This window comes from Bos mutus, chromosome 12, assembly GCF_027580195.1.
Source record: "Bos mutus isolate GX-2022 chromosome 12, NWIPB_WYAK_1.1, whole genome shotgun sequence".
NCBI lineage: Eukaryota > Metazoa > Chordata > Mammalia > Artiodactyla > Bovidae > Bos > Bos mutus.
The window spans coordinates 15,269,448-15,292,211 of record NC_091628.1 but is presented as its reverse complement, the minus strand read 5'-3'; the positions used below and the strand labels follow the sequence as shown (position 1 = coordinate 15,292,211).

Genomic DNA, 22,764 nt, shown 5'->3' with positions numbered 1-22,764 from the left:
ATTCCATATTTCAGAAAAAGTTGTATCCATAGGTAAGACTTGATTCCCAAACCACAAAATCAACACACATGAAATTGTTAGAATATACCAGTAAACTTTTCTTAAATGATGCGGTGCTGAGAGGAAGATTTAGTCTAAAGTGTTGGCTTACTATCAAGAAGCTATAAAGTTCTAGATAAAACACTAAAAACTCTCCAGAATGCAATCTTCTCTGGCTCAATTTCATGGTCTCCAAGCAAAAGTGAAAGTTGCTCAGTCAGGTCCGACTCTTTGTGACCTCATGAACTGTAGCCCCCTGGCTCCTCTGTCCATGGAATTCTCCAGAAAAAATATTGCAGTGGGCAGCCATTCCTTTCTCCAAGAGATGTTCCCAACCCAGTGACTGAACCTGGGTCTCCTGTAATGCAGGCGGATTCTTTACCTTCTAAGCCACCAAGGAAGTCCTCTCAGCGAAAACTCAGCCCTAAAAATGTTATGCCTTTGATTTCTAGTTTAATTTCAATGAACTTTTTTTTTCAATCAACTTTTGATAAGCTCAATGATACCTAAACACTAAATTCAAACTGCTGTAATTAAATATCAAATTTTTTTTATCTGAAGAAAATCTAACATTGTTTTGAAAAAACACAATGCAAACCTTTTTAGAAGAATCTCTGCCAATAATACTTCTATCAAGTGACAGTGAAAGTCACTCAGTCGTGTCCAACTCTTTGCAACCCCGTGGACTATACAGTCCATGGAATTCTCTAGGCCAGAATACTGGAGTGAGTAGCCTTTCCCTTCTCCAGGGGATCTTCCCAATTCAGGGATCAAACACAGGTCTCCCACATTGCAGGTGGATTCTTTACCAGCTGAGCCACAAGGGAAGCCCACTTCTATCAAAGTTGAAAATTTTTAAATACCTTTAATGTAAAAAAAATGTAAATAAATTTGACAAAATCTAAAGTCTAATTCTGTAGTTCCTCAGAATAATTTAGCAGGTAGATCAGCCAAATAATAGTGTACTGGGGACCATGTTCACATTTCTTACCACTGGGTCTTTAAACTCAAGAAATGAAAACTCAGATCCCTAACATGTTTTGGAAAGCAATTTACGAGGGAAGAAGGAAAAAAAAGAAAGGGGGCAGGGGAAAACACCATACTCACACTGTTAGAGCTCAAAAAAAAAAAAAAAAAAAAAAAAAAGGCAACAGGCTTTGGTCTTTTCTCTCCCTTTTTGTGAACACTGGGGGGGAAAAAACAGCAGCAGCAAAAGAAACCCAACTAATCTGGCCCATGATATTATTTTATAGCAGGTATTTTGAAACTGTCTCTGTCATCTTCTCGAGGGAGCACTCGTTCGTGCACACACACACAAACACACAGACACACAGACACACGGTTACGGTATTTTCCACAGCAGTCCAAGTCTTTGTTCAGTGTGTTTAGGGTGAAACAAGCTTATGAATTTTTCATAAGAAATCTTAACCAAAAAAAAAAAAAAATACCGTAAAGTCTGTTTATTTGACTTGTTTTACTTGCAGGGTAAAAAGCCAAAATAACAGAACCTTTTGCTGAAAGACATTAAGAAAATTTCTTCTCACTTACTGATTCCCCAAATCAGAATCACATGCAAATCCAATTAAACTTAAGTACAATGTCACAAATAACGGGTTTAAGTATTCTCATTTTTGTTTCTAAAATGACACTACCACCGTGAAATGTGTGACTTTTTACAGGAGAGAAAATTCTATACACCTAGGTCCTTTCTCTTTGGGTTTCCTACTTATAATTTACTTTAAAATATGATAGCAATTCCACATATATTATTCTCTGAAAGGTCACAGTATTGTTCAATATTAAGCCTGCCTACTTAATTTTGACACTGAGAAGTGAATAAAAATTCACACTTAGCTGGAGAATTAAATATATATAACTGCTTAACTGCCCATAGGAAATTCAATTCACTGAGTAACTTTTATTTATGTCTAAGAATATCTATGAAAACCTTTTCACAGCAGGTTCCTTCCCTGATACGGTTAAATGCAAATTATCTCTTTTCCCTCTTACTCCAGAAAGCTCCTGCATACATAGCTGATACGCCACCTACTGCAAAACCGAGCTGACAGCGCAGGCGATGCTGCCAGCATTTCCATTCCATCACCAGGCTGGGACTGAATAAAGGCGTGTTTGTGTGGTAGTGTTTCTTTTTTAAAAATCTCAACGCCAAGAAGAACAAGCTGAAATAGCGTGTTCAAAAATGGAGCGTAAAATAAACAGGAGAGAAAAAGAAAAGGACTATGAAGGGAAACACAACAGCCTGGAAGATGCTGACCAGGGAAAGAACTGCAAATCCACTCTGATGACCCTCAACGTTGGTGGATACTTATACATCACTCAGAAACAAACACTGACCAAGTACCCAGACACTTTCCTTGAAGGTATAGTCAATGGAAAAATTCTCTGCCCGTTTGATGCCGATGGTCATTATTTCATAGACAGGGATGGACTCCTCTTCAGGCATGTTCTAAACTTCCTACGAAATGGAGAACTTCTACTGCCCGAAGGGTTTCGAGAAAATCAACTTCTTGCACAAGAAGCAGAATTCTTTCAGCTCAAGGGACTGGCGGAGGAAGTGAAGTCCAGGTGGGAAAAAGAACAGCTGACACCCAGGGAGACCACTTTCTTGGAAATAACAGATAACCATGATCGCTCACAAGGACTGAGAATCTTCTGTAATGCTCCGGATTTCATATCAAAAATAAAATCTCGCATTGTCCTGGTGTCCAAAAGCAGGCTGGATGGCTTTCCTGAGGAGTTTTCTATATCATCAAATACCATTCAATTTAAATACTTCATAAAGTCTGAAAATGGCACTCGACTGGTACTGAAGGAAGACAACACCTTTGTCTGCACCTTGGAAACTCTTAAGTTTGAGGCCATAATGATGGCCTTAAAGTGTGGTTTTAGACTGCTGACAAGCCTGGACTGCTCCAAAGGGTCAATTGTTCACAGCGATGCACTTCATTTTATCAAGTAATTACCTGTGCCACGAACAAAGGCAACAAGCATGCAGCCAGCAAGCTTCGGAAAACCTCGGCATCAAAGGCATCCCAAATAATGTGCCCAACCAGCTCTGTACTCAGAGTCCTGCTGCTAATCAATTACTGTGAGCTAACGGTATGTAAATTCTATCGCTAAAGATGTCCTTCTCTAGGTGTTCCTGCTGATCAGACGTACACTTAAAGTGAAAACAGTGATCTCCTACATACTGTAAATAAAGACGGAATGCTTTTGCTATTTGTTTATTTTTCCTTAAGCTGTCTTTCAATCAGAATGTCTTGGGTACTTGTACAATGAACAAGCATGTACATTATCTCTCATTCTTTCAAGGAAAGGTTAATAAAATATTTTAAGGGACTATGAGACTTTAAATCCTTTCTACTCATGGCAAAAATCTACGAAGAAACTGAACTGATAAAATTAACCATTGAGAGCAAGAGAGATGTGCAGATCTACTAAAACAGAGCTGTGGTGAAAGCAAAATGAGATGTAAGCATTAAAGCTATGGGTTTAATTTTTGATGGTAGGCACCAAAAGCTTGTTCATAGTTTCTGTATTTCATATTAGAATTATAGCTGGATTGAAATACTGCTGAAAATTCCTAGAAAACTGCTTGATGACAATAAAAAAAATGAAAGCATGACTAACTTCTTTGCTTATAGTTAATAATTATAGTAAAAAGTTACATGTGTCACTTTTAAAACAAATATGCCTTTTAATGACTTCACACAGTATTATGCATTGATGCAGTCAACTGGCAGGCTACAGGCTATAGTAACCCTGGCTGGATTTGCAAGTGACAAAAATCAGCCAATTCATTCCTTTGCAGACTGAACTCCAATACAGCATGGGTAACTTATTCTCAATAGAGTATACAGTATTAGAATAATGAAGAGAGTTCATTTTCAGAATTATCCTAAATATCTCATCTTTCAAGCTCAAAAATAACACATGAGTAACACTAAACATTATTCCTATGGAAGAAGTTTATTGATTCTTTTCAGTACCTCTTTTGATGGTAAATCTCAGGCTCAATGAGTTTGTGATCATTTCCTTAGTTCATGCTAAACAAGAAGTTATTTTTTAAAATTGGGTTTTACGTATGGCTATCTAAATTAAATAATCAAGAAAGTTAGCTTTAAAGGTGAGAACATTTTTTGCTCGCAAAGAACAGCTAAATCATTTATTTCTATGCCACTTATTTTCTCTGACTTCTAAGTACAAATAACATCTTAATTCACTCCTTTAGAATTTAACCATTAAAACTGGTCATTAAATATTGACTTTAATAAACTTTAACAAAATATTTCTGAAAATCTTAACTGAGGTTACAGAAGTTAGCATCTATGCAAAAAGTTTGCTTATACATAAAAACTCAGGAGAGCTAATATTCACTCAGAACTGTAACTGACTTCCCATTACAACATCTAAGGTAATACAAAAGTTGGCTGTACATACTAAAAGAAATATTTTAAAACCTACTGTACAAAAAAGTCCTTTAAAAATCCATGTTAGAAACAAAAATCTCTACATCAACTGCATAATTTTCTTTTTGTATAACAAGAAAAAAAGTTTATAACATCAAATTATCCCTTATGTACTTAAAAAGGCTTAATCAGGATTCAAAAGAACTATGAAAACAGAAAAAAAATACTAAAATCTATTTTATCAGTCACTATAATTGAACTGTCTACATACCTCTCCAGCTTATGAGTTGACTTTTCCTTGGCATTTGGACTTTGTAATGTAAAAAACAAAAACAAAAACACGGTAATGATTTAATGTCAAAGTAAGATTTTCTCTAACAAGGTTTCATTTCAGATAATAAAAATAGCCCTGACACATCTTTTTACAGGAGATATAGTTTGTACAAATCTCCTTAGAAGTATTATAAGTGAGGCTTTTGCATCAGTTCACAAAAGAAAATTTAACTGTTATAACAAAATTTTATTGATGGAAACCATTACTCTAGGAAATCTGTCACTGATTTTTTTGAACATGTCTAAAAAATCATTTCTGAAATGCATTTAATTCCTCCTTAAGCTTTTGATAAATCATAATATCCTAAAACATTTAGTAATCTAGAAGGAAATAAGGCAGATTGATTACTCTTGCAAAAATTTTCATAAATATATCTTCAAAATCACTTGCACTGGTATTTACATATTCAAGTGTCTACATATTGTAAGTGCACATGAAATACCTAGTTTTTAAAATTTTTATTGAAATATTGGTGATTTACAATGTGGGGTTAGTTTCAGGTATACAGCAATGGAAATACCTAGTGTTTAAACTTCACTACTTTAAAAAATACTGAGAAATACTTCCCATTCAAAAGACTCAAGTAATTGTACAAAGTGCCTACTATAAGTCAGAGTGAAGTTGTCACAACATTTTTGTTTGCAATCAATGACGAACTTCTTCCTCAAATCTTTTCTCATATTGTTCCAAAGAATAAATCACAAAGTGACTCTATCTTCTTTTTCAGAAGAAAGCTAATAAGAAAACAGGTTACTGTACTTGCCATATGCCTAACATATATATGTGTGTATTTGGAATTATACCACACAGTGATTCTAGCATTACCCTTAAAATATAAAAAACAAACATACAGCTTAAGGTATACTGTATTTCTAAAATGTGTATGGCAGTGTGCAGAACAAAGGGAAATGCTTACACAACTCTTCAAATGATACAGAAATGATGACTACTGTCTCAGACTGAAGATCAGGATACTAATTAAACTTGTTTTGTGTTTTTTTTTTAAAGAAAAGTATTTATATTTCAAGTGCTATTTTTAAGATGTTAAAAGGTAACGTTAGTGTTTTATCACATGCCAGGTACCATGCTATGAACATATATTATCTCAATTAATCCTCACGATAACCCTAAGAAAGATGAAGAGAGAGCCTTAGAGGGCTAAGGGACCTGCTAAGATCCTACAGTTACTGAGAGATCAAGGTGGAACCAGTATTTGAAACCTAGTTATGCCAGCTCCAGAGACAGCAGGAACTATGCTTTCGCAGGCCATTTATCTCTGTAACACCTAGAACCTGGCATAGAGCAGGCATTCATGAAGTACATGCTAAACAAAGAACACCAAAATAGAGGTTTGCCTCACTTGATAAAATCTCACGATGCAGGTATTCTTAAAATGTTGAGTGAAAAAATGGATTTCGGGAAAGCAAATAATATTTTAAATGTCATGTCGTGTCATTTAAAGAACATGAGATGAATCATCTCACAAGAATAAAGAATATCCCAAATTTGTATATTGGCAAATCTAGATTTTCACATGTCAGATTTGCTGAAAAGGGGGGTTACTTTTTATGGCTTATAAAGACCACAGAACTTATTATGAGGAAAAAATATAGGACAGTGGAACACATATGGGCTCTGCAGTCAGACCTGGGTTCAAATTCAATTAACTTCCCCTAATTTGCTTACATGACCATAAGCAATATTCTTCACTTCTTTGAACTTCAACATCCTCACAGTAAAACAGATAGTAATGATCAGTTGATAGGGCATTTATATGGCTTAAATTAAATTCTAAATTACATGTAAAATCCCCAGGGAAAGAAATGGTAACCCACTCCAGTATTCTTGCCCAGAAAATCCCCATGGACAAAGGAGCCTGGCAGGCTGCAGGCCACAGGGTCACAGAGTCAGACACAATTGAGCAACTGAACAGCAACATGTAAAATGCCTAGCCCATCACAGACTTTCTATAGCCTGGTTATTATCTTATCCAGTGCAAAAGTATCTTCATGACATAACCATGAATAACAGGCACAAAAACGCACATTTACATTAACTAGGTTTTCAACTTAGACATGAACAGACAGAGAACTTTCAACAAATGCAAGCTTAATACTGTGTTGAATTCTATAAGATACAAGGCTCTACTTTAAATTGCTCCAGGCAAATGCAGTTTTCATCTTTATTAGTTTAAAAATACGTATGGTAAATTTTTCTTAGGACATTTATCTCCTAGCTTCATATGCAAAATCTACAAGAGCAAACTAATCACTACAGCTGTTTTCAGCAATTTAAAATCCGTCAGGAATAACGTGATATCACACTCTTAAAAGATACCCCTATCTAATAAATTATGATCAAATGCTTTAAGCTGCAATGGTGTCAGTCAAGGTTAAAATCAGAGCACTGGAATCATAATAATCTTGCAAATAAAATAGAGATGTAATACGAACTATCCAAAACAGCATGCAACTTAGAAATTATTTATATTTTGTTTTTTAAATTTTTTTTATTGGAGTTGACTTACAATGTATTAATATAAGCTGTACAGCAAAACGACTCAGTTACACACACACACATTCTTTTTTATGTTCTTTTCCATTATGGCTTATCCCAGGATAACTGAATATGGCTCCCTGTGCTGTAAGGCAGGACCTTGTTGTTTATCCGCTCTACACATAACAGTTTGCATCTACTAAACCCAAACAACCAGTCCATCCATCCCCCTTTGCCCCTCCCCTGTATTTAGCTCTGAAAAATATCATCGTTACCTCTGTAGCAGACTTATCTTCCTAATCATATTTTGCCTAAGTTAATAATAAAATTAATTTGCTTCTGTGAACAAACACCAAGGGGATGATGATAAAGAAAGATGTGCTGGGAAGAAGGAAATATCTAAGATGAAATTTTGAATTTGCCTAATTTATAAAGAGGTGACTGTATTCCTACTTCTCCTCTTTGCAAAGATACACAATAGTTCAAGAGTTTAAATCAAACAGAAGTCACCAATATTAATGGAAGTCTTATAAGCTATTATAAATAACTTACACTTCCTTCCAAGAATGCAAAAACTATGCAATATCAAGCATTTTCTACATAAAATATAGTAACTCTAAATTTATTTAAATTACTACACATTTTCGAAAACATACTGGATATTAAAAAGGATGGGGAACACGTGTATACCTGTGGCGGATTCATGTTGATATATGGCAAAACCAATACAATATTGTAAAGTAAAAAATAAAATAAAATTTAAAAAAGAAAGAAAAAAAAAGTCAAACAATTATACTACATTTCCTTGTTACATGTCTTAAAAAATTGTTCCCCAGCATAAAATAAAAATAAATAAAACAAGATGCAGTTAACCTAACAGAACAGCAGGTTTTTCCAAACTGAGGACTCCAGAATATTCAGTTACATTTAACAGCAAATTTTACTAATTTTTTTTTAAAGATTAAGTTATTTTACAAATTCCTTTTTGAAGACAGGCCCAATCTTTCAAAAGTTATTTTGATGACAGCCTTTTAGAATCTTCAGTACATATTTTTCTACATAAAGTATAAAATTGGGCAAGTCTGATTTTTAAAAAATTCCACGCTACTGATTTTACCTTGTTATAGGAGGTTTGTTAACTAATATTAAAGTTTCTTAAAACTGTTGAGTGATACAAACTTTAATCTTAATGATTACTTGAGTCTGATAAACTTCTATGACTTAAGGTGGTTTTACAAAGAACTACAATGTTTAGCATTTACTTCAGGTACCCTATCATTTGATGAATTTTTATTTATATTTATTTTTAAAAACATTAAATTTAAGTGTAGACATCCTAAGAAAACTACTTTGAATTGTGCATTTTCCTATCCATGTAAAGGAAAGACTATATCACTGTGTATAGAAATAATTATTAATAAAGGTTGATGACTATTAGATAGAAATACCAAGCAAAAGAATCTAAAAGTCACAGGTGACTGATTTATAAAAAAAAGAGAAACAAAAACTGAAACCCACAGGCATTTATGACACATATATGTTTGCCTTTCACAACACAACCAGAAAGAAACACTGGGATTCAATATACAGATATTCAGCTACCTTGAAAACTGAAGGCAGGCTTTATCAAAATGTCATTTTGGTTCCCAGTTATATATCACTCCTCTCTTTTTCCTATCTTACCAAAATTTAATTATTTGGATATAAGGTAGACTGTACTTAATAAGAGGCAAGAAGGCTCAACTCTCTCTCTTACAATTATATAACAAAAATTTGTATATTATAAAATTCACTACACAATGAATATATAGGAAAATAGTAAAGCTTGATACAAAACTTTGGTAGGTAACACTGAGGTTGTTTAATGAAGCAAAGTTAAGCATTAAGTAAAATCATTCCCAATTGTCATTCTGTATCACCCTAAGACAATTTAAAAGGATGTAACATTTTTAAGTAAATTAATTCTCTTTATTTAAAAAAACAAACAAACAAAAAGGAGTATGTACTAACAGTGGCCTTTTTGGTTCAAAGTAGTGGGAAGGAAAAGCAGTTGAAGATTTAAAAATCAAAGTGAAAAAAGACATATAGGACTTCCCTAGTGGAGCAGTGGATAAGAACCTGCCCGCCAATGCAGAGGACTCGGGTTCAATCCCTGGCCCAGGAAGACTCCACATGCCTTGGAGCAACCAAGCCCACGAGCCACAACTACCGAGTGTGCCTGCTCCAGCTACTGAGGGCCGTGTGCCTGGAGCCTGTGCTCCGCAACAAGAGCAGTCACTGCAGTGAGAAGCCTGCACACCGCATCAAGGGGTGGCCCCGCTCGCTGCAACTACAGAAAGCCCGAGCACAGTGGCAAAGACCCAGTGCAGTGAAAAAGAAACAGATTTCTTTCTTTTTTTTTTTTTTAAAAAAAAGGATGTATCAACTCCACCAATGTTAAGACTGGCTAATGAAGCAAAAAAGATGAAACCTATTCTACAGAGACGAATGGTTTTCCAACAGGGGCGCAACTACTACCTACCTACCTCTACCCTTCAAAGAAATCACCTGTGGTTGTTTTGGTTTCGGGTATTACGATACTATAAAAGACCATACTACCCTGCAAAGTACATAAACGGGTAGAAAGGAATAAGAAAACGTGGGACCTGCTGGTAATCTGACCTTTGGCAAAAATCATAACAATGCCTGCGTTCACGGAGGTGTACTCTGTATCAGTTAGCACTCAGTACTATGCATGCATTGTCTCCTCTATCTCTGAGGTGCACAGACTGCTACTTTCCCAGCACCCATTCTTCCCTCTTTGTTAGTAACTGAACCCAAATTCCACTGAGGTGGCAGCTGTACCCAGATAAAAACTGGTATTTTCTGATGTTCTGTAAGTGCAAGGTCAAGTTATCAAGTTCTGACCAAAGGAACAGAAGCAAAATTGACAGGGTATGAGTCTGGATATGGTCCTCTCACAACGCTGGGTGAGCCTTTCTGACTTGCCCTACTGCCTCCGTTTTGCTGCCCGGAATATAGATGTGATGGTTAGAACCACAGCAGTCATTCTGGATCACCTTGAGAATGGAAGCCACAAACTAGTGATGGCAGACAGTTGCTTGCAACCATGGGACCGCCACACCAGACCTGGACTTCTTACCTTGGAATTTCTGTACAAAGAAGAAAAACACATTTGCATCACTGATATTTTAGGATGTCTAACAGACAGAGGTGGGCAGTATTAAAGATCTTGTTTTATCAATGAGAAAACAGACCAATAGAGTTAGGCAACTTGCCACAGGCACACAGCTAGCAAGCAACCCCCAAAGCGCCAAGCTCTGAGCTACTGCGTAACACCACCTTCAGACCACACACCAGGAACTGAGTGAGAGATTCTGCAAAGGACGTGAGCCCTGACAACAGGCGAGACAATGCTGAGGCCAGGTTAGCTTCTCCACTCATTAGACTACGTCATACATCAAACCCTGGCTTAAAATACTGGACGACGACAAAGTCAATGAAAAAGGGAATCCAGTCAGTTTGCCACGGAAAAGAAACAACAACACTAGAGCAGAGACTCTATGGATGAGAAGTGTGTAGCCACAACCACAGAAAGGAAAAGGGGTAACTGGTAGGTCCAGGAATAAGTTTAACCTAGAGAGAAACCTCTGTAAGCCAGGCAGATTTTCCTCATTCAGGTCCAGAATCATCATCAGATTAAATCCAGAAAAATAGCTACCTGATTTCTAAAAATGAACTAAAAATTCTTAGTTTTTTGCCAATTTCTGTCAAAGTTCTTGCCAACAAGGGTCTCTATAGTCAAAGCTATGGTTTTTCCAGTAGTCATGTATGGATATGAGAATTGGACCATAAGGAAGGCTGAGCATCAAAGAACTGATGCCTTTGAACTGTGGTACTGGAGACCTCTTGAGAGTCCCTTGGACAGCAAGGAGAACAAACCAGTCAAACCTAAAGGAAATCAACCTTGAATATTCACTGGAAGGACTGACGCTGAAGCTGAACCTCCAATACTATCGCCACCTGATGTGAAGAGCCGACTCACTGGAAAAGACCCTGACGCTGGGAAAGATTGAAGCCAGGAGGAGAAGGGGGTGACAGAGGACGAGATGGTTGGATGGCATCACCAACTCGATGGACATGAGTCTGAGCAAACTCTGGGCGACAAAGAAGGACAGGGAAGCCTGGTATGCTGCAGTCCATGGAGTTGCAAAGATTTGGACATGACTAAGGGACTGAATAACTAAATTTCTTTATGCAGATGGATGGAGGGGAAGGGTGCTTATATATTAAGTAAGCAAAGGAACAACTCTACAGATTTCTCTGACATAGTCAGCTTTTGTACTACTACCCCCGCCCCTGCTTTAGGCGTGGGGGTGTGTGTGAGGGTGAATGGAGAAGTGAATAATCCTCCTGTTTCCCTGCAGTATCAAGCAATTAAAATACTCTGGATGAAAAAGCATCTTGTATGCTATGCTTCAGAGTCTTCTGGGAGGGAATGAAGTAAGAAAACTGAGAAAGAGAAACGTAGTCTGAAAACTTGAACTTGTGGAAGCTGGGAGACAGACATGGCCAATTTTTTTAGAAACAGTAAGATGTGAAAGAAGAAAGTTACAGAATGAGCTACCTTCAGACCCAGAGAGGGGCCTGAGGCTTTAACCAGCGGGGTGGCCATTTGTTCCCTAAGTAGCTAGTAATATCTTCAATTTTCCAAATTAATAAGCTTGTGGCAAACTACTCAAATAATTATACATTTTCCCTCCAGAACATGGTAACAGAAGGATCAAGACAAGCTACTGCTAGCTTTTTTAACACTTAAGTTAAAATACTGGAGCGCAGATGCTATAGCTCACATACTTTTTAAAATAACCAGGTAAACAAATGACCTATGACTTAAAGGATAATGATAAGTGAGTTTTTCTGGTTATATAAGCCAAAATTGATGATTCCTTAACAGGCAATACACACTCATCCACATATTTACAGATTTATTTAAATTTACTTCTGCTGCTGCTAAGTCGCTTCAGTCGTGTCCGACTGTGCGACCCCACAGACAGCAGACCACCAGGCTCCCCCATCCCTGGGATTCTCTAGGCAAGAACACTGGAGCGGGTTGCCATTTCCTTCTCCAGTGCATGAAAGTGAAAACTGAAAGTGAAGTCGCTCAGTCGTGTCTGACTCTTCGAGATCCCATGAACTGCAGCCCACCATGGGGAGCCCTCCATCCATGGGATTTTCCAGGCAAGAGTACTGGAGTGAGTTGCCATTGCCTTCTCCTAAATTTACTTCTAAATGCATATTAATTGTTTTTGTATTGCATAGCTTTAAAAGATAAAATTGAGTTACTGTTGCTTAAAATCTTATTTTACACAGCCACATGGGTGGCAAATTATTTATAAATTATTAGAAAACTTAAATGCAAGAACACAGCATAAAAGAGTTCATCAAGGGATTTCCCTGGCGGTCTAGTGGTTAAAAGGTCACCTTCCAATATATGGAATGTGGGTTTGATCCCTGGTCAGAGAGCTAAGATCCCACATGCCTCAAGGCCCAAAAAAAGAAACATAAAGCAGAAGCAATGTTGTAACAAATTCAATAAAGACTTGAAAAAAAAAAAAAAGTCCACATGAAAAACAATATCTTCTTTAAAAAAAAAGTTCGTCAGAAAGAAAAAGTATTTTGAGTATCTGTAAACAAATAAATGAAAGATGTCAACTAAGATCAACATAGTTTAAAAAAAAAAAAAAACCCAAACGTTGCCTTGGAACTCAGGCATCTTTTAGCTTCTAGTCACTCAGAGTGCATTAAATAACTAAACAGATGAAGACAGAGACAGAAGTGCTCTTACTCTGAAACAATCAAGGAAGATGCCTGCAACCCCAGTTCCTACCATAATTTTATAAAATCAAATAGAGAAGGACAGGACCAATGTCAGTCCTTGGACTGTCAATCTTTCTGGATTGAGCACACATCTCACTCAAGTTGCTAATAACATCTCCTTGGCTTCACATTGATGACAGATATCTTTTAAATTTTATTGTAAGCTGATACAGGCCAAAGCAATTCATTTTCTTAGACTCATATTTTTAAAACACGTTTACCCTGGACATTTATTTAAAACTGTTCTTGTAGCCGAAGACGCTTACATCTTTAAGTCTATTGTTCATCACTGCTCAAAATTCTAGCCCACACAATTATAGGCTCATATTATACATGTAAAATAAAAATAATAAAAATTCAATTAAAGATAAATAAAAGGTTCAGATGAGCATTAAATCATGCCAGGCACTGTGCTAAAAATACTGCTATTGCTACACCTAATTTACAAATGAAGACACTATAAAGTGTGGCAAAGAAGTGTGTCAAAGACCTCAGAGCTTCTAATGAGAAACCGAGCAGGGTTTTCACTCAGCAGTTAGGCTCTAGAACCCCTTCTCAGTTACCGCCACATACACTGCGTCAACACACATTCTGCTCTCAGCTTTGAAGAGTAGAAAACTGATTCATTCCTCCATCTCTGAAGAACAATGTTCATCAAACAACTTAAACATGATTCAGAGATGAGGTACTCAGCTCGTCAAAAAAGTGTTTTTAAGCACATTAGAAAGTAATGTTTATATGCGTAAGTAACTGAAACATTTTAAATAGTCTTATAGCTATTCATTCAAAGATTCTCCCCAAAGTTCTCCAGGCCAGCTTTTTGACTCTGATTTATTATTTTGAAACAATGACAATGACTTTCCTTAAAGCTACTATGAATAAATAAATTCTAAGCTGCCATTAGTTGAAATGTGTGACCCCCTCCCTTTCGAGGCAGCCAGCAAGAAGGGAGGGAGGTGTGCGAAGAAAATCGACGCCAGGCTATCTGAAGAGCACTTTTGGTTTTCTTAGGACTATATATAGCACATAACACTCGAGAGATTGGCAATTCACCCATACAAAAACATACTTCTTTCTGAGAAGTCCTGCCTTCAGCATGTCACACTACCTTCTGAAAACAACACTGACACATACATGAAAAATTAACTGAATAACTTTTATTGAATAAAAATTTATTAAAGCAATACTTTAAGATAATTAACAGGCTTCAATTGTATAAGCCCACAGAAATAACAGTCCAATCCACTTCACTACAAACACATAAAACTAGAGAAAAGGACCAATCATTTTCCCAGGATATAAGCAATACTGACCAAATTGAATCAGAGTTTATAATTAAGACAAAGCAAACTTATTACAAATCAGATTTGGACATCAAAGGAAATAAAGACAGGAAATGTGGAGGGGACCAAAAAGGGAAGTATGGTTCAATAAGTAAATCAATTCTTCCACAAAAGCACTACAGTGCACTGCCAGTTTAAAAATAAACATTTACTAACTGCCTAGAAGTGTTTGAGAAATGAAAGATATATGCCTTATATATATGGTATATCACTGTCTCTCTATATAAAATTATAACTACATATTGAAAACAGACACAAAGCAGCAGGTCTAAAATGGAGATTAAAATTCTACAATGGAGCTGAAAAGAAAATAATGGATATTTTGCTAAAGTCATCCATAAACCCTTTCTGGGAAAAAAGGGGGATTTATTGTTAAAATCTAGACAATGAAGAGATAAATAAAAACAAATAATTTAGGAATAAGATGGTATGATCAAAAGATTAGAAGCAAAGTGCAAATCTATTTATCCAATTAATAGTAAGGTTAAATAACCAGAATATTAGCTGCAGAACAGAATGCTTATCTTAAAAACCTTAATAAAGTGACAATCAGTTCAGTTCAGTCATCTTTGCAACCCCATGGACTGCAGCACGCCAGGTGCCTGATGAACTATGGACGGAGGTTTGTGACATTGTACAGGAGGCAGGGATCAAGACCATCCCCAAGAAAAAGAAATGCAAAAAAAGCCAAATGGCTGTCTGAGGAGGCCTTACAAATAGCTGTGAAAAGAAGAGACGGGAAAAGCAAAGGAGAAAAGGAAAGATATACCCATTTGAATGCAGAGTTCCAAAGAACAGCAAGGAGAGATAAGAAAGCCTTCCTCAGTGATCAGTGCAAAATAGAAAACAATCGAATGGGAGACTAGAGAGCTCTTCAAGAAAATTACATACCAAGGGAACATTTCATGCAAAGATGGGCTCAATAAAGGACAAAAATGGTATGGACCTAACAGAAGCAGAAGATATTAAGAAGAGGCGGCAAAAATACACAGAACTATACAAAGAAGACCTTCAAGACCCAGATAATCACGATGGTGTGACCATGCACCTAGAGCCAGACATCCTGGAATGTGAAGTCAAGTGGGCCTTAGAAAGCATCACTACAAACAAAGCTAGTGGAGGTGATGGAATTCTAGTTGAGCTATTTCAAATCCTAAAAGATGATGCTGTGAAAGTGCTGCACTCAATGTGCCAGCAAATTTGGAAAACTCAGCAGTGGCCACAGGACTGGAAAAGGTCAGTTTTCATTCCAATCCCAAAGAAAGGCAATGCCAAAGAATGCTCAAACTACCACACAATTGCACTCATCTCACACGCTAGTAAAAGAATGCTCAAAATTCTCCAAGCCAGGCTTCAGCAATACGTGAACCGTGAACTTCCAGAGTTTCAAGCTGGTTTTAGAAAAGGCAGAGGAACCAGAGATCAAATTGCCAACATCCGCTGGATCATGGAAAAAGCAAGAGAGTTCCAGAAAAAACATCTATTTCTGCTTTATTGACTATGCCAAAGCCTTTGACTGTGTGGATCACAATAAACTGTGGAAAATTCTGAAAGAGATGGGAATCCCAGACCACCTGACCGGCCTCTTGAGAAACCTATATGCAAGTCAGGAAGCAACAGTTAGAACTGGACATGGAACAAGAGACTGGTTCCAAACAGGAAAAGGAGTACGTCAAGGCTGTATATTGTCACCCTGCTTATTTCACTTATATGCAGAGTACACTATGAGAAATGCTGGGCTGGATGAAGCACAAGCTGGAATCAAGATTGCTGGGAGAAATATCAATAACCTCAGATATGCAGATGACACCACCCTTATGGCAGAAAGTGACAATACAACGAATAAAATTGTGAGGAAAATAATTTCCTAATTTTTCATAACAGAATCAACAAGACTGTCAAAAAGTGAACCCTGGCGTTAAAAAAAAATAAACAATGTAATGACTCTAATTCCTTAATTTTTCTCTGCTCAGAGAATCCACACTTCCAACTCCCAACTTTAGAAGGAGCTCTTGGGAACTCATGTTTTTTGTAGAAAAGACGCATTTATTTGACACTCAGCAACTCTCTCTTCAGTTATCTTTATTCTGTTAAATTCAATAAATTAACTATACTTCTTCCTATTTCCTATAATGATGGGCTAAGTTACTTAGATCAAACCTCCTGTAAAACAACTGTAAAAGCGGAATAAAATCCTGAAAGTAGTAAAAAGACTACCAGAGGGGACTTCGCTGATGTAGTTAGGACCTCACCTTGCAATGCAGGGGGTGCAGGTTCAGTCCCTACTTGGGGACCTAAGATTCCACAGACGCTGCAGCCAAAAGACAAAACATAAAAACAGAAGGAGTATTGCAACAGATTTGAGAAAGATTTTTTTTTAAAAGAGACTACAAGATAATAAATGATCACCAAGCTCCAAAGATAGGGAAAACAAGAATCTTTGTGGTCATGGGCCAATCAGAAAACTTGACCCTTTGTTTAGGATGCCCAAGGCAAGTGTTGGGGGACAGAAATTAAAATCCAGAGCCTGCATAAGGTGGAAAGCCTAACAGAAACTTCTTACCATAAAAAATTAAAATCCCAGGAGGCTATACTCACAGAGTGAGTACAAACAAAAGGAAAAGCCAATCCAATAAAAAATGGACAAGAGATCTGAACAAGAATGAATTTCACAAAACAGAAAATCCAAATGGACAATAAATATATGACAGGGATTCAGCTTTATTAGAAATCAGTGAAATGTTGGAAAAAACCACAAAGACAAGTTACTACACATCCATAATACCAGTTAACTTTTTTTTTTTTTAAAAAGGTCAATACCACTGGAGAGACTGGAGAGGAATTGAAACAAAAAGAACTCACACACATTGCTGATGGGACTGTAAACTGGTATTAACTTCTTGGAGAACAGTTTGGCATTATCAACGGGAAGTGAAGGTATCTACTCTGTGACCAAAGTCCATATACCTTTAAAAATTTATGTACCAGGGCACAAGTAAAAAAAGTTGACAGCAATACTGTTAACAAGTCACAAATATCCAGTAACAGTAAAAACTGATAAACTGAGCTAAATACACATTGTGGAATATAGCAAAGAAAATGAATAAACCACCACAGAGTAGTACATCATGAGAAACGCTGGGCTGGAAGAAGCACAAGCTGGAATCAAGATTGCCGGGAGAAATATCAATAACCTCAGATATGCAGATGACACCACCCTTATGGCAGAAAGTGAAGAGGAACTAAAAAGCCTCTTGATGAAAGCGAAAGTGGAGAGTGAAAAAGTTGGCTTAAAGCTCAACATTCAGAAAACGAAGGTCATGGCATCCAGTCCCACCACTTCATGGGAAATAGACGGGGAAACAGTGGAAACAGTGTCAGACTTTATTTTTCTGGGCTCCAAAATCACTATAGATGGTGACTGCAGCCATGAAATTAAAAGACGCTTACTCCTTGGAAGGAAAGTTATGACCAACCTAGATAGCATATTCAAAAGCAGAGACATTACTTTGCCAACAAAGGTCCGGCTAGTCAAGGCTATGGTTTTTCCTGTGGTCATGTATGGATGTGAGAGTTGGATTGTGAAGAAGGCTGAGCGCCGAAGAATTGATGCTTTTGAACTGTGGTGTTGGAGAAGACTCTTGAGAGTCCCTTGGACTGCAAGGAGATCCAACCAGTCCATTCTGAAGGAGATCAGTCCTGGGATTTCTTTGGAAGGAATGATGCTAAAGCTGAAACTCCAGTACTTTGGCCATCTCATGTGAAGAGTTGACTCATTGGAAAAGACTGATGCTGGGAAGGATTGGGGGCAAGAGGAGAAGGGGACAACAGAGGATGAGATGGCTGGATGGCATCACTGACTTGATGGACGTGAGTCTCAATGAACTCCGGGAGTTGGTGATGGACAGGGAGGCCTGGCGTGCTGCGATTCATGGGGTCGCAAAGAGTCGGACACGACTGAGCGACTGATCTGATCTGATCTGATGGGATGGGGGTTTGGAGTGAAAATAACAAGTGACTGCTAATAGGTATGGGGTTTCTTCTTTATAAAAAAAATGTTATTGGAGTACAGCTGACTTTCAATGTTGTGTTAGTTCCTACTGCACAGCAAAGTGTATTAGTTATGCATATATTCCCTCTCTTTTAGATTCTTTTCCCATATAGGTAATTGGGGTTTCTTCCTGAAGTGATAAAAATGTTCTAAAACTGGTTTTGGTGATGGGTGTACATCTCTGCAAATACACTAAAAAACAACAAATTGTACCTTCCAAATGGATAAATTGTATACTAGGTGAATTACAGATCAATAAAGCTCTTCTATTAAAAAAGGCAATATTATACAAATACTTCTTCATTTATAAGACCACTGAATGACATCTCATTTACTTGTAAACAAAATAGGAAATTTTAAAAATTAAGAAATTCAATATAATGTTTAAGCAGACAATAATTTTTTTACTTCAGAGCTATTTCTTATTTTATATCATTTTAAATAAGAAGGAATATAGCAATCCTTAAAGAAGGAGCAGGATCTGAGGACCAAACACGTAATGTATGCACAGATAAAGTGATAAACCTGGGATCTGCTTTGCAGTAATCCAGCAGAGGATAAGAGAGGTAAGGAAGGGAGATAAAAATGTAACAGGACTGGCTGGCTGTGGTCAATGTTCTTACACACATCTTGTTTTTAAATTTATTTTTGGCTGCACGGGGCCCTGATGCAGTGAGTGGGCTCTCTGGTGCAGGGAGTGGGGCCTCTTCTCTAGCAGTGGTGCTACTCCCTGCGGCGGCTCCTCGTGTTGCAGACCACAGCCTCTAGGCCTTGCCGGCTCAGCAGTTATGACATGAGGACTTAACAGCCCCACAGCATGTTGGATCTTCCCAGACCAGGAACTGGACCCGTGTCCCCTGCATTGGCAGGTGGACTCTTAACCACTGGACCACCAGGAAGTCCCTGTTGCTAATTTTTGAAGCTGAGTAATAAGTATATTAAGATTCCTTTATTATTCTCTTTACTATGTTTGACCCCAGGATTCCCTTGTGGCTCAGAGGGTAAAATGTCTGCTCGCAATGTGGGAGACCTGAGTTCGATCCCTGGGTCGGAAAGATCCCCTGGAGAAGAAAATGGCAACCTACTCCAGTATTCTTGCCTGGAAAATCCCATGGATGGAGGAGCCTGGCGGGCTACAATCCACAGGATGGCAAACAAAGAGTCGGACATGACTGAGCGACCTCACTTTCACTATGTTTGAAATTTTCCATTAAAAAAAAAAAAAAAAAAACATGGACTTTCTGGTGGCGCAGCAGACAGCAATTTTCTAAAAGCAAATCAGTAATTATATTCTAATACATGATGTCATAATTTACTTCACCAGTTAACTTGTTTTTGGACATCTGCTGCTGCTGCTGCTAAGTCGCTTCAGTCGTGTCCGACTCTGTGCGACCCCATAGACGGCAGCCCATGAGGCTCCCCCGTCCCTGGGATTCTCCAGGCAAGAACACTGGAGTGGGTTGCCATTTCCTTCTCCAATGCATGAAAGTGAAAAGTCAAAGTGAAGTCACTGAGTCTTGTCCAACTCTTAGCGACCCCATGGACTGCAGCCCACCAGGCTCCTCTGTCCATAGGATTTTCCAGGCAAGAGTACTGGAGTGGGGTGCCATTGGTTTGTCCAATTCCATTATTACTAAGAATCCTGGATAAACAGGCCACACATCACTTAATGTAGACTTAGTGGACCATATACCTTGGGGAAGAAGGAAAAATCAAACGAAGGAGTCGAGAATACAATTAAGGTACACATTTTTCACTTCTGTCCCACCCTCCCTACCTGGTACTGACAGATATCCAATTGCCCCATGGTTAGTTCTGGAGGTTTTTAGACAAACTCTTATGATGACAGTATATTAATCATCTCAGAAAAAAGAAATAAATAAAAATATAACCTTAAGCACCAAACTTCCAAAGAACTGTTTTAAAATACTACAAAATCAGTTTTACAAAGATATCTATGGTTCTGCAGAAATGGTTCCATTGACTTTCAAATAAATCTAAATTCATACACAGTTTAGACAGCACTGTAGTATCCTCCACAATAAGGCAGTGTTTTAAAATGGAAATTCTTACCAACTTGTATCAAATATGTATCATCTAGTTAGATCTAAAGCAGATTAAATGTGTTTTTTACTATTCATAAAACATTACTATACTCAGGGAACAATCTGCATAGTCGATTAGACAGTATGTTAACCAAGACAATTAAAAACTGGTTTCAAATAGAGTTAGTGATTAACATAACTAAGAAAGACCTCAAAGAGCAAAGCACTAGTAAAGCAAATTCTTTTCACTGGAGGGTAACTGTGTAAAACAAATGATCATAAAATGTGAAATCCTTCACAAAAGTACTCAAAGCAAATTAAACTTTAGAATGATAAATATTCAAGTGCTACAGTATAAGTACTGTGTACTGTATTGAATAAAAGTAATGAGAGATAATACCGAAAACAGCCACTATTCGTGAATGAATGAAACACTTGAAGAAAGTTAACAGCTGTCTTTTGAACAATACTTCAGCATTAGCAATAAAAAGATGAAATAGAAATGTACACAAAATATTTGTGGCTGCATGGCAATTAACTTCAAAATGATATGGCGTCTCTCCTGAGAAAACGGTAGTCCTTAAAAGGATTAACCCATTTGGAATTACATTACAGTTAAGTCACTCAGTCGTGTTGGGCTCTTTGTGACCCCATGGACTGCAGCACGCCAGGCTTCCCTGTCCATCACCAATTCCTGGAGCTTACTCAAACTCATGTCCATCAAGTTGGTGATGCCATCTAACCATCTCATCTTCTGTCATCCCCTTCACCTCCTGCCTTCTATCTTTCCTAGCATCAAGGTCTTTTCAAATGAGTCAGTTCTTTGCATCAGCTAGCCAAACTATTGGAGTTTCAGCTTCAGCATCAGTCCTTCCAATGAATATTCAGGACTGATTTCCTTTAGGATGGACTGGTTGGATCTCCTTACAGTCCAAGGGACTCTCAAGTGTCTTCTTCAATGCACCACAGTTCAAAAGCATCAATTCTTCGGTGCTCAGCTTTCTTTATAGTCCAACTCTCACATCCATACATGACCACTGGAAAAACCATAGCCTTGACTAGCCGGACCTTTGTTGGCAAAGTAATGTCTCTGCTTTTCAATAAGCAGAGGTTGGTCTAGGTTGGTCATAGCTTTTCTTCCAAGGAGCAAGCGTCTTTTAATTTCATGGCTGCAGTCACCATCTGCAGTGATCCTGGAGCCCAAGAAAATAGTCTCTCACTGTTTCTCCATCTATTTGCCATGAAGTGATGCGACCAGATGCCATGATCTTGGTTTTCTGAATGTTGAGTTTTAAGCCAACTTTTTCACTCTCCTCTTTCACTTTCATCAAGAGGCTCTTTAGTTCCTCTTCACTTACTGCCATAAGGGTGGTGTTATCTGCAGACCTGAGGTTATTGATATTTCTCCCAGCAATCTTGATTCCAGTTTGTGCTTCATCCAGCCTAGCATTTCTCATGATGTACTCTGCATATAAATTAAATAAGCAGGGTGACGATATACAGCCTTGACGTATTCCTTTCCCAATTTGGAACCAGTCTGTTGCTCCATGTCCAGGTCTAACTGTTGCTTCCTGACCTGCATATAGGTTTCTCAAGAGGCAGGTCAGGTGGTCTGGTATTCCCATCTCTTTCAGAATTTTCCACAGTTTGCTGTGGTCCACACAGGTAAAGGCTTTGGCATACTCAATAAAGCAGAAATAGATGTTTTTCTGGAACTCTCTTGCTTTTTCGATGATCCAACAGATGTTGGCAACTTGATCTCTAGTTCCTCTGCCTTTTCTAAATCCAGCTTAAACATCAGGAAGTTCACGGTTCACATACTGTTGAAGCCTGGCTTGGAGAATTTTGAGCCATTACTTTGCCATCGTGTGAGATGAGTGCAATTGTGCAGTAGTTTGAAAATGACAATGTCTGACAAATTCTAGGCATTGAATCACTTCTCTTCTCCCCTTCTTTCATTCAAACTTTTATTGTAATAGCACTGCTCAGTCTAAGCTGCTCTGCACCACAGCCCCTACTCCCCTGAAATATGAGGATGCTACCAGTCTTTAATGATCCCAAAGCATTTTCACCAGGATTCACAAACTTCTAGGAACTACCATTTCCCTTTAGCAGAGCAGGGAAAAGCAGTCGTCATCAGAGCTCA

At 37.7% G+C, this 22,764-nt stretch overlaps 2 protein-coding genes across 2 annotated transcripts in view; one reads left to right on the top strand and one right to left on the bottom strand.

The window, feature by feature from the left end:
• Positions 1 to 22,764, bottom strand: part of GTF2F2 (general transcription factor IIF subunit 2) — a 138,269-nt gene that overhangs the window by 78,120 nt on the left and 37,385 nt on the right. The window lies entirely within an intron of this gene.
• On the top strand, positions 2,198 to 3,019 carry KCTD4 (potassium channel tetramerization domain containing 4). Its single transcript, XM_005896751.3, has one exon. It carries the CDS (start codon positions 2,240 to 2,242, stop codon positions 3,017 to 3,019), a length of 780 nt encoding a protein of 259 aa, XP_005896813.1. The 5' UTR covers positions 2,198 to 2,239.

Coding starts and splice junctions, on each gene's coding strand:
- KCTD4 (XM_005896751.3), top strand. CDS start 2,240: ATGGAGCGTAAAATAAACAGGAGAGAAAAAGAAAAGGACTATGAAGGG.